This window comes from Peromyscus leucopus, chromosome 8b (assembly GCF_004664715.2).
Source record: "Peromyscus leucopus breed LL Stock chromosome 8b, UCI_PerLeu_2.1, whole genome shotgun sequence".
Classification (NCBI taxonomy): Eukaryota; Metazoa; Chordata; class Mammalia; order Rodentia; family Cricetidae; genus Peromyscus; species Peromyscus leucopus.
Genome location: NC_051086.1, coordinates 98341025 through 98358338, shown reverse-complemented (window position 1 = coordinate 98358338; position 17314 = coordinate 98341025). Strand labels below are relative to the sequence as shown.

The 17314-nt window shown below is 52.2% G+C and overlaps 1 protein-coding gene across 1 annotated transcript in view; it reads right to left on the bottom strand.

Moving 5' to 3' along the window:
• Positions 1-17314, bottom strand: part of Abcc3 (ATP binding cassette subfamily C member 3) — a 49857-nt gene that overhangs the window by 26551 nt on the left and 5992 nt on the right. Inside the window, exons 2-8 of the mRNA XM_028868933.2 lie at positions 6121-6297; positions 5626-5751; positions 5288-5425; positions 4472-4597; positions 4187-4248; positions 3391-3522; positions 1957-2148 (exon numbers count right to left, since the gene is read on the bottom strand). Coding sequence (XP_028724766.1) covers positions 1957-2148; positions 3391-3522; positions 4187-4248; positions 4472-4597; positions 5288-5425; positions 5626-5751; positions 6121-6297 — 953 coding nt within the window. The remainder of the gene's footprint in view (positions 1-1956; positions 2149-3390; positions 3523-4186; positions 4249-4471; positions 4598-5287; positions 5426-5625; positions 5752-6120; positions 6298-17314) is intronic.

Sequence of the window (17314 nt, the reverse complement as noted above, 5' to 3'; positions counted from 1 at the left end):
TCAAGGCCAGTCTGGGCCCCACAGCAAGACTCAATCTCAAAAAACCCAAAATAACTGATCCTCGTGTAGTGGTACACACCTTTAATGCCAGCACTCAGGAGGCAGGGGCAGGCGGATCTCTGTGAGTTCGAGGCCAGTCTGGTCTGGTGTACAGAGCTCCAGACCAGCCAGTGCTACATAGTGAGGTCATGCAAAAACAAATGAGCAAAAACAAAACAAAACAAAAATACCAATCCCCGGCAAGGTAGCGCATGCCTGTAATCTCAGCACTTGGGAAGCAGAGGCAGGCACTTACTCTCTGTAAGTTCGAGGCCAGCCTGGTTTACAGAGTGAGTTCCAGGACAGCCAGGGCTGCATAGAGAAACACCATTTGGAAAAACCAAAAACAACAGCAACAACAATAAGACAAAACTCTCCAATCCTGTCAACACACCTTGATTTGGGACAGGGGAGCAGAACTGAAGGAATTAATTCCTGTTGTTCCAAATTGCCCACAGGACGATAACTCGTCAGGACATTTCTGTAAACTATACAGTGTCTTTGCAGCACATTTTGAGACTGTGATTTCCTTGCAGGCACTCTCCACTGCTCTGGGGCCTTCTCCTGTGTCCCAGGCCCCAGTCATGGCAAAGCTGCTAACCAACTTCATGCCTCCTTCCTGGGACCGAGTTTGCGGGTTCATTTTGTGTACTGGAAGACTGACTCTCCTTCTCCCAGAAGCACTCTCTGTGTTCATCTTGTGTCCCCAGCTCTGGACCTCTCTAATCCAGTCAGGACTCTCTCCTTGTCTGTCAGGACTGCTGAGGCTGTGCTGACAGACAAGGAGAGAGCCCTGGCTGCCTTAGAGGCTCAGGCCTCTCTTCCTCTCACAGACTGTCTGAGCCCCAGACATGGGAGCCCGGACCTGCACTGAGAGGCATCCACTTGGAGGGCCCACCCGGCCAGCACTCAGCCCTATGCCTAAGCCTCTTTCTCCTCTGAAATCACCGATCAGGGAAAGATCCATGGCCCCTCAGTGACTGCCCTGGATGGAGTAGCTCCCGAATCCTTGCCTCACTCCTGGCTTGGCCTGTCCTCTGACCTGCTTGGCTTACCTGCACCTTGCCACCCTGCCCTATCCCTCCCACACTGGGGCGGGGCCAGCCTTTGGAAACGTACCAAGATGCCCCTCCCTGGCTTCCTCTCTCCCCAGCCCTGCCCCACCTTTGGGTCACTTTCTCCAGGAGTCCTGAGTCATGCTGCCTCAACTCTTTGTGACTCAGCTGGCTGCCCCTTCCCCTCTGCCTTCAATTACTTGTTTCTTCAAAGATAACCTTTTGAGCTGGCACATGTTCTCTGACCTGGCAGGCTGACTTCCTGGACTCCCCAGGCTTTTCCAGGCACACTTGGGACCCACTGTAATCTTCACCAATTACCTTCGGCTTCTCCCTCAAGACTCTAAGACTACCTTAATGAATCTGCAAATCTAGGGATGGCTGTGGTCGTGTTCCATGAATGCTTGTTGAATTGATGAGCGTGCACGTGAGGGGAATCAATGCGGGACTCGGCTCCATAGCTCACCCTGTCATCTGAGAGCTCCCTCCAGTCCTAGCCTCTCCCGTGACAGATGGCAGAGGCTGGCAGAAGTGAAAAGAGCTCTGGAGTTGGACTTCAGAGCCCGGGACTCTCACATCTGCCTTGTCCTACCAGCTGTCTGTCACCCGGGTGTCTGCCTTCATTTGTAAAGAAGGAAATATGGGGACTTCCCCAGAGGACTCCCAAACAAGGTCAAAGGGGGACACTTATTACCGACAGGCACCTGTATGTGGAGAGGGAATGGGAAATTGAGGAAAAGGGGCAACGCCATTGACCAAGGGTCACCCAGAAAGCAGAGAGAGCTCTTGAGTTCCTGCTCTAGAGCAGCCAGCCAGCCCTCCACCCAGGAGAAGGCTGCAGCGAGGGGGAGTGGGGTGAGACCTGAGCAGCTGTGGGTTGATGAAGGAGAGCAGGTCCTGGATCAGCTTGAAGCAGACACCCATGAGCAAGCTGGAGCTGAAGGTTCTCACCAAGGCCCACAGAAAGGAGGCCTTGGTCTGGGACTTGGGTCGGGCCCTCAGTAGGCCTTCATCCTCTCCTGGGATCTTTTGCTCAAATGCTGCATTCTGGGGCCTGTTCGGGGGAATAAACAACAGTGGGTGGGAATGGGCACCTGATTCCAGGAGGCTAAGGGCCAGTCTAGGCTGGGCAGGCTGGAGGGAGAAGAGGAGGAGGAGGAAGAGGAGGAGGAGGAGGAGGAGGAGATGGGTTTTTTCTTGGCTTTCAGAACTGGAAGGGGGATAGACAACACAATTCCCCAGGTGACTGTCTCCAGGTGCCGGTGTGTGTGTGTGTGTGTGTGTGTGTGTGTGTGTGTGTGTACGCGCACACGCGCGCGCGTGCGTGTGCGCGCGCGCACTTGCTGAAAGGAGAACTTTGTACCCAGCTCAGAGTAGTCTGTGGCCTTCCTCCTGCTTCCCAGAGCTGGCTCCAGCAAGGACACTGGGACAGGAGAGAGCAGAGTAGGAGGCTTAGGCTTTGAGCAGCTGATCAGGGAGGGGATGGTGTTGGGGAACAGAGAGGGGGGGTACAGCAGGCAGTTGAGGGGGTCCATAGGCCTCGCCAGATGCTCCAAGGCAGGGAAGCCACAATACTGTTATCCAAGCCTTTCCTTGTTCCACCAATAGCTAAGGCCACCAGTGGCTCTGGGCTGACCAAGCATTGACTTCTAACCCTGGGTTGTTGGAAAGAGGGATAAGGGCTTGGCTGTGGGTCCTGGATGGGAGGCTGCCAGCTCAAAGGCCCTCGACCTCAGGCCCTCTCCTCCAGGCCTGCTTCCAGGCAAGAGAGGCAGGGTTGAGAGGGCCGGCCCCGCCCTCACTAGGAAAACCCCTGCAATTTCTGATTCAAATCAGACACAGCAGAAGAGAGATCCGGTTAGGGCCTCTGGGCCAGTTGGGTGTGGGTTATTGCTCTGTCAGCTTCAGTAGGGAGACCTTGGCTGTATCTTTAAAGCTCTAAGCTTCAGGGCCCCTCTCCGAGTCAAGGGAACCATAGAACGAACACTGTTTGGCTGCTGAGAAAGTGAATGAGGTACTCTGTATGCGAAGAGCTGTGCCTAGGAGACACTGAACGGTACACAAGTGTCAGCATCCCCTTGTCCTCGGCCAAACCAGGGAGGACAGGTCCCACCCAGGCCTCGCTCCCACCTGCAGCTTCCCAAGGCTGCGGAGCCATCCTCTCCCTGTGTGAGCTGTCCTCCCGACTCCTGCCCACGCATCCCAGGTGTTCGAGCCACACCACGGGGTAACGGGCGTGGCGAGCCAGAGCACTGAGAAGTTAGGGTGGGGACCTAATGGCACAGGGAGGCCTCACCCTGGCGCTTGCCTCTGCTGCTTCTGCCACGCTTCCAGCAGCCGCTGGACCAACTTGTGAGAGCAGTCCTCCTCATCCAGAGTCCAGAGGTCCTGCTCCTCCAGGGGACGTCGGTAGCCAAGGATGGCCAGCCTGGAGGAGGGAGGAGGAATCCCCACGCAGGGTCAGAATTTAGAAGCCTAGAGCCGATATCTCTAGTGCCTAAGGTCGAGGGAGGTCCCCCTTAATTGCAGCACCCATAGTCATCGGCATGGTAAACACGTTGCAGGTAGCTGCCTCTCCCCTCCTGACTTGCACCTCTCTGCCTTGCTCCTACATGTCCCCATATGCTCTATCTGTCTAAGGCTCTGGTGATGAAATTCCCACTGGCTAGGCCTGAGTGTATGCATACAAGGCAGGAGGGATTCAGGCCAGCCTCAGGTGCATGTGGTTAATGAGTTGTCACCCAGGTCACAGACACAATTATCCTGCTCAAGCTGCTCTGAGGGACAGCCAAGGAGATGACAAGCTGGAAGCTTATCCCAAACGGAAGAGCTAAGAGCTAATTATGATCCCCTTCCAGCCCTCTGAGTCCATCTCTGTGGCCTGCCAGATGCAGGGATGGCCTGCAGCCTGGGAGCTAGACTGGACCAGGCTCAGCCTCCACACTCAACCCCTAACCCAAATAGCCACTTTTGCCCACCCTGGCCCACCCATCCAGTTATTGGGGTGGTAGTGCGAGAGAGGGGTAAGTGGGCTGATTCCTGGGGTTCCCTTCTCCCTCCTCAGGTCTAAGCTAGAGCAGGAGCCAACTCACTTTGTGAACCACCAGAAAGTCAGGCGGGAGAGAAAGCCAGCACTGGCCTCTGGGCAGGGATTCTAGAAGGAGAGAGAAGGGGACAAAGGAATCAGGCGTGTCCCCAGCACTCAGGAGAGGCATGGAGGCCATTGATGCTTTCAGCCAGTTCACAGGCCGTGGAGGTGGCACCCCACTCCCCACTTTGGGTGAGATTGGAGGGATGGGGGTGCTGCTGTCATTTGGGCTGAGGTGCAAACTGTGAAGCCCGGCACCCCGCCCCCTCCCCTCCCATGGCAAACTCACAGGGTCGACATTCTCTGGAGAGAACAAGGGCGCCTTCTCCTTGAAGCAGGACAGGATGAGGGCGCAGAGCACCAGGGCGAAGTAGATGTAGAAAGTGGTGAAGCGGAAGGGATCTGAGATCTTACCCTGGGGGAGAGTGGAGAGGCACCTCAGAAGCTTTCAGGAAGGCTGGCCTGCAGCTCGGCACCCTGAGGTGTCAGGCTCCTCTGGAGCAGCCAGAGGATGCTGAGTGGTGGGGAAGCGTTGTGGTGTTGGGGGTGGGGGCATGGTGGGGACTTGCCTTGAGCCAGGCATTGGGCTGACACAAAAATCAGCAGCTGGCTCCTTGCCTATGTCCTCCCGAGAGAGGGAGATGGGGGCCACCTGGCTGTCAGCTCGGTCCCACCCACCATCTCGGTCCCACCCACCATCTCGGTCCCACCCACCATCTCGGTCCCACCCACCATCAAAGAGCAAAGCCCCACGGAAGCAGGTGGGAAGAAAGAGAAGAAATGAACGGGACTTCAGGGACACCTGCACATGGAATCATAACCGACGCTTGCATCCACATCATATATTGAACTGGGGGATGGCAGTTTCAGAACTGTCCTCCCCTTCCTCTGTCCCAGAAGCACATAACCACGGTGGGATCTTGGACCTATGTCCTTGCATTGCCCACCTCCTGCCACCGAGCAGAGATGTCGCAGGTGGAGGGACAGCATAAAAGGTGCTGAAACCCTGGGGTTGAGGAGAAGCCTAGAATCAGCAGTGACCTTGAGCCTTGAAGCCATGCCCCTGACCAGGGGTAGACCTGGAAGGTCTGACCGACCCTCTTACCTCTGCCATGGCTGAGAGGATCTTGGAACGGAAGGGGATGATGCCACAGATCACACACAGGAGCCAGAAGATAATGAGCACCCCCGAAGACTGCACTCCACGAAGCCGCTCATACTGGATCAGCAGCGTGGCCAACAGCTGTGCAGGAAGGGCCGGGAAGGCTTAGCCAAAGCACACACACCTTAGGCCTGCTCTAACCCCCTCCGGTGTGGTCAGATGCTTGGGAGTCATCTTCTGACGACTACCATGTGTCCACCCTCTTCCTCAGAGCCCAGGGTCTCAGTATACTCCACACCCCCCTGGAGACCTCCCCCGAGTCTCCCGGGCCCCACACTAACCATGGTGACCCCCACCACCAAGGGCGTGACAAAGAAGACCGGAGCAGGGGCTGAGCCGTGGATCAGGCCATGGAAGGAGTAGAAGAGGTCCACCCATGAGACACACCACAGCAGGACACCTACGGCCTGCGGACAGTGCACAGGTTGGAGTCTGCATCCCCGACGGCAATGCCGGTCCCTGCTGGGGAGGGGTCCCTGCTCACGGGGCCACCATAAAGCTCTCAGACCTGCCTGGGCCGACTCAGAAGTGTGTCTAGGGTGGGTGATGGGAAGGTCTGTTGTTTGAACGTTCTACAACTTTCTAAACAGGGAAGGGCTCCAGGCCCAGTCGGGAGGCTTTTAGGACCCGGAACTATGGGGCCGGGGCAGGCTGGGAACACTGCTTTAGCTGCTAACGGGAACACTGGTCTAGCTGCTAACGGGGGCAAGGAGTTCATTAGAAGCAGCAGAATCCCTCAGGTCTCCCCACTCAGAGGGCAACCCTGGGCCCCTGACCGTCTTGAGCCTGGACAAGTGGGTGAGGATGATGTAACCCCGCTCGTGGTTCCTCAGGTAGAACAAGTAGCAAGGCAAGGCAGCCCACAGGTAGATGCAGGGGATCCAGGCCAGCAGGGAGTTCTGGAAACATGGTGTGAGGTCTGGAGAATCAGTGTATACAGACAGGTTGGAGTCCTGGGGAACAGAAACGGAACAGTTCGGGCGTTGTGATAACCCCGGGCAGGCGTCGTTCGTCCCTCAGGGAGGTGGCTGGACTAGGGAGCCACTCCATCCACCCAGGATGGGCGTGGGCGTGGGCAGAGGATGGGTGAGGGCAAGAGACTGAATATGTATGTGAACAGGTGAGCAGGGATGGCCTGGTGTGAACTCCTAGGGAGCCCGAGGCTGCCTCATTTCCTCATACTCTTTCTGAAGGATAATTTAAGCGCAATATAACTGCACCCATTTAAAGTGTACAATTCAGTGAGTTTAACAGTTGCATAACCCCTCAAAACCATTGCCACAATAAAGACACGCTATTTCCATTATCTTGCAAGGTCACTGATGTCTCTTTGCATTCCACTCCTCTCAGGCTAACGGTGTTCTTCAATATTCTTAATCATTTCCCCCTATTTTTTTTTTTCAAAATGAATACAAACCAAAACCCCTCTCTCCAGACCTCTCCCAGGCAAGAATAGAGAATCCCCAGGGCCTTAGGTTCCTTTAAGATGGGGTGGCAAGGCTAGGTGGATGACGTTTTTGTGTAAGCGTGGGAACTTGAGTTTGGGTCCCCGGAATCCATGTTTCTTCTTCTTTCCTTCTTTCCTTCTTTCCTTTTTTCCTTCCTTCCTTCCTTCCTTCCTTCCTTCCTTCCTTCCTTCCTTCCTTCCTTCCTTCCTTCCTCCCTCCCTCCCTCCCTCCCTCCCTCCCTCCTTTCTTTCTTTCTTTCTATCTTTCTTTCTGCTTTTAAACCAAGCTGCATGGTAGTCCACACTTGTAAACCCCAGCGCTGGGGTGGCAGTGGCGGGGGTGGATGTGAGGAGGGGGAGACAGGTGGATCCCCAAAGCTCACTGGCCCATCAGTCTAGCAGAACTGATGGTTGTTGGGTTCACTGAAAGACTGTCTCAAAAAATAAAGGTGGAAGACCAGCAAAGGCACCAGACACCAACTAAGACTTACCAACCGAGTTCCATCCCCAGAACTATGAGGGGGGCGATGGGGGCGGGAGGAGGGAGGGGTAGGGGAGAGAACCAACTTCCTGAAAGTTGTTCTCTGACCTTCACATGTGCACTGTGACACTTGCACACACCCCTCAAAATAAACAAATGTAATAAAGTAAGTGTAGATAACAATCAATCTTGGATCTCTGAACGCACACACCTGTGTGAATACACATGCTAACGAATAGACACAGAGAAAAAGATGGGCTGGCCATCCTCTGCCCCTGTCTACCTCCATGAGTGATGTGAGAGTCATAGGAGAAAAGGGGATGGGCAGAGATCTTTGCAAATTACAAAGTGACAGGTAAGCACCTGTTTCTATTCAGTGGAAGGGCCCGGGGTCTAGCCTGGGAAGGCTGTTTTAGGTACTGTAGGCAACTCAGGGTGCTGGGTCACTCTCTTGCCACAGTCCTTCCTTGGACTGTACTTATGGACCTCCACACTTCTTGGAACAAGATGAGGTAATAAGTTCATTCACAAATGCTTCGTATTCAGATCGTTTCCTCCAAGGTAGCTAATGTACTCACCCTTCCCCCTTCTCACAAAGCATTAGGTGTTCTTTACAAAAAGCCCCCAAAATACAAACAAATAATGAGAAAACCGCCCACCATCCCATCCACTTAGAGACAAGTGTTGCCTGAGGATATACCGCCTACCTTCTAACTATCGTTTAATTTTTATGCAAGTCACAGATGCACATAAACCCGATTTTCCCGAAGCAGATTTGTTTTCCGTTACTGGAATTGGAAGTTCCTCTCAAACGCGTGAGAATCTGAAGGCTTGGCTGCTCCTGTACGAACAAGGAAGCGCTAATGCATGCCCTACGGATTGGGGTGGAGCTTGATGGATCAGGGGAAGCTCAGTGGTTTCGTTTTTTTCTTTTTGTGTTTGTTTTTTTTTTTTTTTTTTTTTTTTTTTTTTTTTTTTTTTTTTGAGACAGGGTATCTCTGTATAGCCCTGGCTGTCCTGGAACTCACTCTGTAGACCAGGCTGGCCTCGAACTCACAGAGATCCACCCGCCTCTGCTGGAATTAAAGGCGTGCATGGCCTGCACTCATGCTGCCAGCGCTGGGGGATGAAGAAAGGTCTACTTGGAGAACTTTAGGCTGCTAAGAGACCCTGTCTCAAAAAAGGTGGATGGTACCAAAGGCATGGCTCCGTAGAAACAGTGCCTGAGGAATGACATTTCAGGCTGTCCTCTGGCTTGCATGCACATGCACATGTGTGTATGTGGACATATATGCAAAAAAAAGAAAGAAAGAAAAGAGGGGGAGGAGGAGGAAAAGGGCCTCTGTAGGGGTGACTGGCACTGGCCTGGCTTTGACAGGAGATGGAGAAGCTAGGTGGGTGTCTCAGTTCTAACCTTCTCTCCACCAGCCCCTCCCCTCCCCCAATCTCCGGCTGCCACCTGGTCACTGAGCTTTGCCAGACTCTGCATGGGAAACGGCTTCAGCCACTCTCATGCCTGCTGATGGTCACCCCTTGGAAATGACTCTTTCCTGGTCTCTCCACTGCGGGCAAGCAGCATTCCTTGCTGGACTTTTCTTTTTCCCAGTGACCTCTGAGCACACAGCCTCAGCCCGTGGGCTGTTGCATCATGGTTCACAGATTGTACTCAACAGCCCCGGTCTCCTAGGCCTATGTGGCCACTTGCCCTTGCCTCTCAGATGGTGTGCCCATCTGTCCTCAGCCACCTCAGTTTCAACACCGTTTATACCAAACTTGTTTACTACCCGAAAGGAACAAGTGTCCCACTGCTGCTGCTTGTCCCTGTCAAAGCCACCACCATACCTCTAGGTCTCCCGGATGTGCCGGGGCACTGGACTCTTGCCCAGATAGCAGGTATCTGACTCTGGCTTTCACCTCTCTTAAGCTGTGTGATCCCAGGCGAGGAGATTCGCCTCTCACCTACCTCTCTGGGCCCTGGCTTCTTCAGGGTTGGAGCTGGGATGATCATACTTCCTGCCTGGTCCCTCACCTGCCCTCTGGCCATCACACCACCTCTCACCTCTCTCAGAGCGCCTGCCTCAGGGCTCTGCTCTTTTCCCTTCTGGTACCTCAAGGATGTGGGTGCTGGGCTGGCACTCCGCTTCCTTCACAGCCATGGAGTCTCTTCGCTGGCTCCTTCTCTTGGTGTGAGAGTGCCCAGGCTCAGACCTTTCTCTCCTCTATCTGGACTCACCCGCTGCTGATCTCTTTTGGTCTCACAGTTCTAGGCCAGGTAGGTAGGTACCAGTGAGGTCTCTCTAGCCTTTTGCACCTCAATCACCAATGCTGTGTCCAGCTCTTAACCAGGAGCCTCCATTCTACGCCCCCTATAGCCTGGTCAGTGTCCCATCCCTCTGACCTGATTTCCAGTACTGTTTCTACTGCCTAAAGGTGGCCACTGGCCCTTTTGCACATGCTAGGCTCGTTCTTGCCTCAGGGTCTTTGCATATATCATCCTCTTTTTCCAGAGTGCTCTTCCCTTACATGGTTAAGTCCTTCATTTTCAAGGAGGTCTATCATAATCCCCTTGTATAATACTACTACCTTCACCAGATTCCAAACATTCCCAATCCTCTCCCCCCTTTTCTGCTGCACCTATGCCTTAAAATGGTACATAGTTTATTCAGTTATCACATTATCTTTCATTCCTTCTTGTTAACATGTAGTATCATTGAAGTAAACTACTTTTATTTAATTTATTGTACCAAACACATAGTAGATGCCCAGAAGAAGTAGTTTAAATAACTTAGATGAGGAGCTTGGAGAGATGGCTCAGGGGTTAAGAACACTTGTTGTTCTCGTAGAGAACTGGGATTTGGTTCCCAGCAGTCACATGGTGGCTCACAACCTTTTCTAACTCTGCTGCCAGTTCTTCTAACCTCCCAGGGTAGCGGGCACACACGCACGTGGCACACACACATAGATGCAGCCAAAACACTGATACATGTAAAAATAAAATAAATCTTAAACATTTTAAAGGTGAATTCTATTCAATATTTATTGAAGAATTGAAGCCAGACATAGTAATGCATGCCTGTAATTCTAGCACTCAGAAGGCTAAGGCAGGAAGATTGGCAAGAGTTCAAGACCAGCTTGGGTTATGTAGTAAGTTCAAGACCAGCCTGGACTATATAGTAAGATACTGTATCAAAAAGAGCAAACAAGATGTGTATATATATTATATACACACATAAATACATATATATACACATATACATACATATATAATATATATTTTATATAGGTTTTATATATTGAAGAAATGAAAGAGTTAACAAAGAAGATAATATGATACAGTTCTTCTAAATCTTCAATGGCTCCCTATTACCTAGAAGTCTCAGTCTCTCATTATAGCATGTAAAACCCCCAGCGGGCCTTGAGTGATCTATGGAGCTTTGCAGGGGCCTGGGTTTTCCACCTGTGTGTTTAGGGAAGGCCGCTACCCCCTGCCTTCCTTTCTTTAGCCTGTCTTTCCCCTAATTCTCTCTGGGTAGCCCTCTGCTCTCCAATGCCCTGGCCACTGATACTCTTTCCTGAAATACAGCTTTGTCCCCGTCACATGCCGGCACAGTTAGAGTGGCGTCTGCTGCATACACTGCCCGGCCCACCCTGGCCGGTAGGTCCTGCAGGATTCCCCTCCCACTCTCCTCCTCCTCCTGCTCCCTTTACACACACACACACACACACACACACACACACACACACACACACACACACACACACTCTCCACCCCGAGCCTGCTCTGAGATTCCCACATGTACACCTTTGCTCTGTCCGGGCTCTCTTCTTTCAACTCTGCAAATCCCAGTGCCTCCACCGAGCAGCGTTGGGCAATCTCAGGGGCAGCCTCTTCCCTCCTGAGCATCCTTTCTCCTCTGGAATCAGCACTTGTTGGGAGTGTCACTTCTTGGAGCAGCTTTCCTGCCTTGGAGGATGCTTTGGAGAAAGTCCAGTGCTGCAAACACAGCAGCCTGGCAGCCGCAGCCAGGACATGAGGCCGGGAGGTGCCTCTCTCAAGCCGTGAGTGTGTGCATTCATGTCGGGGGACTGGGGTTTGGTGTATGCGTGCTCCATTCTAAAGCCCTATACAGGGTGCAGCAGGTGTTCATTGGTTCTTTATATTTCCCTTCCTCCCTCTCTCCCATTTTTCTTTCCTTTCTCCCTTATTAGGGAATTAAACCCAGGGCTTGCACATGGTAGGCAAGTGCTCTACCTCTGAGCTATAGTTCAAGATACAGGTTTTGTTGTTGTTGTTTTCCAAGACAGAGTCTCTCTGTGTTAACAGCGCTGGCTCTCCTGGAACTCACCCTATAGACCAGGCTGGCCTCCAACTCACAGAGATCCTCCTGCCTCTGCCTCCTGAGTGCCGGGATTAAAGGCGGGCACCACCACCACCACCACCTGGTGGCGATGTAGGGTTTTTTGAGACAAGGTTTCACTATGTAGTCCAGGCTGGCCTCAAACTCGTGATCCTCCTGGTCTAAGCCTCCCCATGAACAGGGATCATACACATGTACCTCCGAGTCTGGCCCATTTTATGTTTTCACTCAGACTGTACAAGCCAGCTACCCACACACTCCTGCTGAGTTCCTGCCCTGTCAATCACAGACGAAGAAGGCGAGGAGGCAGACGTCCTCTACCCCCAGCTTACTTTTCATTCCCTTTCCCCATCTCCTTCCCTCCCCAGACTTTCTTTTCTTGTTTCCTTTTATTTATTTATTTATTTATTTATTTATTTATTTATTTATTTATTTATTTTTTTGAGGTAGGGTCTCTTGTAACCCAGGCTGGCCTTAAGTTCTTGACCATTCTGTCTCCGCCTCCCCAGTGCCAGGATTGCTAGTGTACGCCACCATTCCTGCCAACCCTGTTTTGGAAGCATTTCTTTAAATTCAAGTGTGACAGAGTTATAGAAAAGCACACATATCTCTGACATAGGAACCTCCATGATTTTGTATCCGCACACAGGTGCGTCCAGCTGTGTAAACAGCACCCACAATCAAGAGCTGGAACACCGACGGCAGGAAGGGGCCCTGGGGCCCTCCTCAGCACTGTCCACCACAGAGAACTCATCCCAATCTCTCATGCAGTGGATGATTCTGCCCAGCTTGGATCTTCCCATAAATGAAACCGTGTGGTGTCTGTCTGATGTATTATTCTGGAGGGTCCACCTTCAATTCTGTGTGTTCCACTGTGCGAACATTCGATTGAGAACACACCCTACCTGTCTCCAGGCAGCTCCTAACTGAGAAAAGGAGACCTCTAGACCTTACATTTTATACTAAGCTTCAGGGCAAAAGTCAGAGCTATGACTTTTGTTTTCCTTTCTGGTCCTGGGGATTGAGCCAAACATGCTAAGCAAAGTGTCCTGACACCAATCCAGGTTATGAACTTTTAAAAGGTATCTATTGGGGACTAGGGAGAAGGCTCAGTTGCCTCTCCAGTGTGAGGATCAGAGTTCAAATCCCAGAATCCACATAAGTCACATCTGTAATCCTGGTGTTCCTATGGCCAGATGGGAGGTGGAGACAGAATCCTTCAAAACTTGTGAACCAGCTATCCTGGCATACACTACTACGAGATGTGTTACATTTGGTTATGCTGTATTTGTTTAATTATGTAAAGATGTGCCGCCTGGCTAAGGCACCCGATTGGTGTAATAAAAAGCTGAACGGCCAAAAACAAGGCAGTAGAGGGATAGGTGGGCTGGCAGGCAGAGAGAATAATTAGGAGGAGGAATCTAGGCTTGAGAGAGAAGAGAAGGGGAGAATGAGGGAGAAAAAAAGGGAGATGCCCATGGCCAGCCCGCCAGGAAGCTGCCAGCCAGTCGCCAGCCAGTCAGACATGGAGTAGGACACACAGAAAGAAAGGTAAAAAGCCCTGAGGCAAAATGTAGATGAAGAGAAATGGGTTAAATTAAGTTATAAGATCTAGTGGGACAAGCCTAAGACAAGGCCAGGCATTCATAACTAACAATAAGTCTCCATGTCATGATTTGGCAGCTGGTTGGTGGCCCAGGAGAAAGCCTGCTACACAGGCTAGCTCTGTGGCAACAAGCAAGCAAATGCCCTTCCTCTGACAGGTGTGTGCAAACATGAAAACAGGCACCTTTCTTTTGGTTCGATATATATACGAAGCTTTCGAAACTACACGTTGAGCGGGTGAGGAGTTGACCCAGCAGGTAAAAGCACTGGCCGCCAAGCCTGACAACCTCAGTTCAGTCCCTCAAAATACACATGGTGGAAGAAGAGAGCCAGCTTCTCAAAGGTGTCCTCTGACCTCCACACAGGCACCGTGGCATGCTTCCCACCCCCCACCAAGAAAAACCCCCGGACTCTGTAGGTTGAATGAGTCTTCCCCATTTTGGTGGCGCTGGGTCTTAACCCAGCAAGCCAAGCACACCACCACTTCGTGTTCCTTTTTACCTCGAGGCTCGCTAAATTCCCCAGGCTGGCCTTGAACTTTGGACCTGCTGCGGGAGTACCTGGATTCCAGGCACATGTCATCATACCAGTGCTCTGACCTGTGTCACCTCCGCCACCCTGCTCAGGGAGGGTCATAAAAGTCCCCAAAGCTTTTCCAGCATTTTATGACTGTGCTCACAGGGTCATTATCTCCTTTGGCTAGCTCAAAACAAGTCCCTGAAATATATAACAGGGGTGTCGCAGGGTTGGGTTTACAGAGGAGAAAGTGAGCGCCCCGGGCTTTGGCAACAGCTTCAGGGACAGTTGACATGGTGGAACCGGGACAAATATCCTGGCTTCAGGGATGCGGTTGGACAGTTTCTCCCAATCCATTCTTCCTGGACTCATGTACCAGAAGACACCTTGTCCCCTGAGCCTTGCAGACAGTAGGGGGTAACCCATGCCCTCCTCTTGCTCTCTTCCATCCCCTTCCAGCTTCCAGCACAGGGCCAGATGCCCTGGAGCAGATCAGAGGCTGTTAAATAAGTGACAGGCGAGTGTGGGGGGGAGAGTGCCTATCTATGGGTCCACAGTACGCTTGGCAGGCCACTGGCTTGGCTTTCTAAGGCCACCAGAGGACCCAACCCTGGTGCTGTAGACGTGGTACAGCTCCACCAGTTTGCTCGTCTGAGGCAGGTTCTTATGTAGCCCCTGAACTCACTTGTAGCCTGGGCTGGCTTTGAACTCTCAATCCTGCTGTCTTCACTACAGGTATGTACCACTATGTTCGGTTCTGCCACTTTTGAGTCATGGGATGGTGGCCGGTCCCTGCAACCCTCTGAACTCCACTTTCCAGGTGCAAGGAATGACAGACCCACAGCCGCCTTCCCTGTGGGAGCGACGGATGGCAATGTAAATGCCCAGCTGTCCCCTGGTCACACTTCAGGACATGAAGCTACTAGGGACATGTTTCATGACATAAACACAGATACTATAACCACAGCCCAGCACCCTTGGGGAGTCAGGATCGGATGACTGCTCTGAGCTCATGAAGGTCCTAGCTGGGTGCTTCTCCTTGGGGAAGGTATATTCTGATTGGGCGCAGTCTCCTTGGAGACAGCAGGTACCTGTTCATTCCTGCATCCCGGAATACTCCCCCGGAGCTATTGCTAGGACATCAATGGGACATATAAACACCACAAATCCGGAAGCACAGGTCCCTTCTGCTGCCTGCCTACCTTGGAGACTGACAAAAATGCCTCCCTCCCTCCTTCCCTCCCCATCTCTCATCCCCCTTCCTTCTTCCTTCAGGACAGAATCTTGCTGGGCAGCCTAGCTTTCTCTCTTTGTCTCACTTCTGAAATCCTACCCAAAAGATCAGGTGGGAAGTCGGGAGCAGCGATACCTCCTAGCTCCATAACATGCCTGTCCTAGGCTACTAGCAAGACCCTGCCTCAAACAAAAACAGCCCCTCATGTACGCACAAAGATTAAGCGCAACTCTGTGGCCATGCTGTACTGCATCACCGTTATCCATAGACAGGAAACCTCAGCTACTTTACCCTAGAATCTGGCCTCTCCTCCAGTCTCTGCTCTCCTGCCTGACTTCTTTCCAGAGCCCTCTCTCTGGTCTCCTGCTTCTGGCCCAGCCACTTGTCCTTACATCCTCTGTTCTAGTACAACAAGGGAAGACCTATTGGAAGCCTAAGACAGACCACACGCCCATCGCAACGCTCTGCTTTCCTTTTTTCTTTCTTTCTTTCTTTCTTTCTTTCTCTCTCTCTCTCTCTCTCTCTCTCTCTCTCTCTCTCTCTCTCTTTCTTTCTTTCTTTCTTTCTTTTTAACCAGCGTTTAAGGAAAAATCTGGAAATGTTACACAGCCCTCAGAACCATTACCAGCTCCCTACCTGTCTGACCTTCTTGCCTCGGTCTGCCTTAGGACCCTGGCCTGGGACCTGGCCATCTTCAGGGGCTCCATCTTCACTTGCCTCTGAGCCCTCACTGTCTGCAGGCTTTTTAATTAGAACTGCGACCCACCCCAACCCCCTCCTCAACCCTGCACCCACCCCTTACTGGTCTATTTTCTCCATAGCCCCTCCTCACCTTCTCTCATTTGATACACGTGAACCGTTTTCAGTTATGAATGAATGGTCTACCTTCTGCTACTTGAGGAGAGGTTTGCTAAAGGGCAGCTTTTGTTGACCAGGAAGTTCCTTCCTGCCTAGGGTACACCTGTAACTCCAGCTCCAGAGGATCCAACTTCTGGCCTTCTCAGGTAACTGCACTCACAAGCACAGATGTATACACAGACGCACCTATACATAATTAAAAATTATAAAAAACAAATCCTAAGACAATAGCAACAAAAAGGCTTTGGAGTGCAAATGGCCTACATTGGAGGCATGGCCTGAAAGTCTGTGACTATGTCCCCATCCCTCCACAGGCTGCCTCTGGAGTCAGGACACCTGCTAGGCTATCCTCTTGTCCAGGGGGCTGTGCTGTGGAGCAGGGTGTGGTTGAGAATGGCGTCCTGAGCCGAGATTGGATTTCTCTTCCAAACTGGACATTCCAGTTTCTAGTTCAGTTTACTCCCAGAATCCACCTGGTCCATTGCCAGATACTGACAGTCCCTACCCCTCAGTCCCATGGATGAACTGCAAGAGAGAGGGCAGGCTGCGTGGGTCAAGGGTGACTAGTGATTTGAGAGGGTGGAGGCAGGTGGATGTCATATTAGTGCTGACAGGGCACCGAGGAGACAGGCTCGACCCCAAGGGTGGGGCCTGGGACTTGGATTACATGGCCTGGGCTCAAGTTCCACGTTAACCATGGGTCCCAGGTGTCTTGGCACACAGTGGCACTCAATAACCAAAGCCTTTCTGGGATGCCAGGCCTTTTACAGGAATGAGAGGGTGTTAGGCCTTCAAGCTACAGGCTGGCCCAACATAGCCCTCTTTGGCTTCCCAGGCTTCCTGTTTTTGTCTAAACAGCGCCTTGAGGTGGGGGAGGGAGGAGGGAATCAGAACATGCCCTCTCCCTTTCCACCAGTTTCTGCTGAGTCATATGATCTTGCCAATCAGTCACTTCCCAGTGACCTCAGGAGCTGTCTAGCACAGATGGTCCCCCACCCCACCATGCAGGATTGAGGAAGTAATGAATCTTCTTTGGACAGGGCCTGTCAGCAGCCCGGGGCCTGGGAGATGGCTGGCAGAATTGGGGCACAGAACTCTGGAGTCCTCACCCCCTCCCCCTGCCACTAGTTTGAGTCCACAGGGATCTCAGCCTCGGTGCCCATTAAGGGGCATCTGCCCTGTGGTCCATTCTGGGTGCCTGACCTTCTGCCTTATCAGCTCCATCCAGCTGTTTAATCGCAGTATTAAGGAAGCTGCTGTTGCTGTGGAAACCAAGTGGATGGAGGCAGGCGGGACTGTGGAGCTGGGCTGCCTCCCAGCTGATGCTCCTCAGAGCAGGAGTGGAAAGGGAAGTCTTAAGGAGCCCCCCTCCATTCTGCCTGAGGGAGTCCAGAAAATGACTTCAACTGTCCCTGTCCTCACTGTCACACTTTAGTATCTTAGGCTAGAAGCTCCTTTGGTTGCTATGACA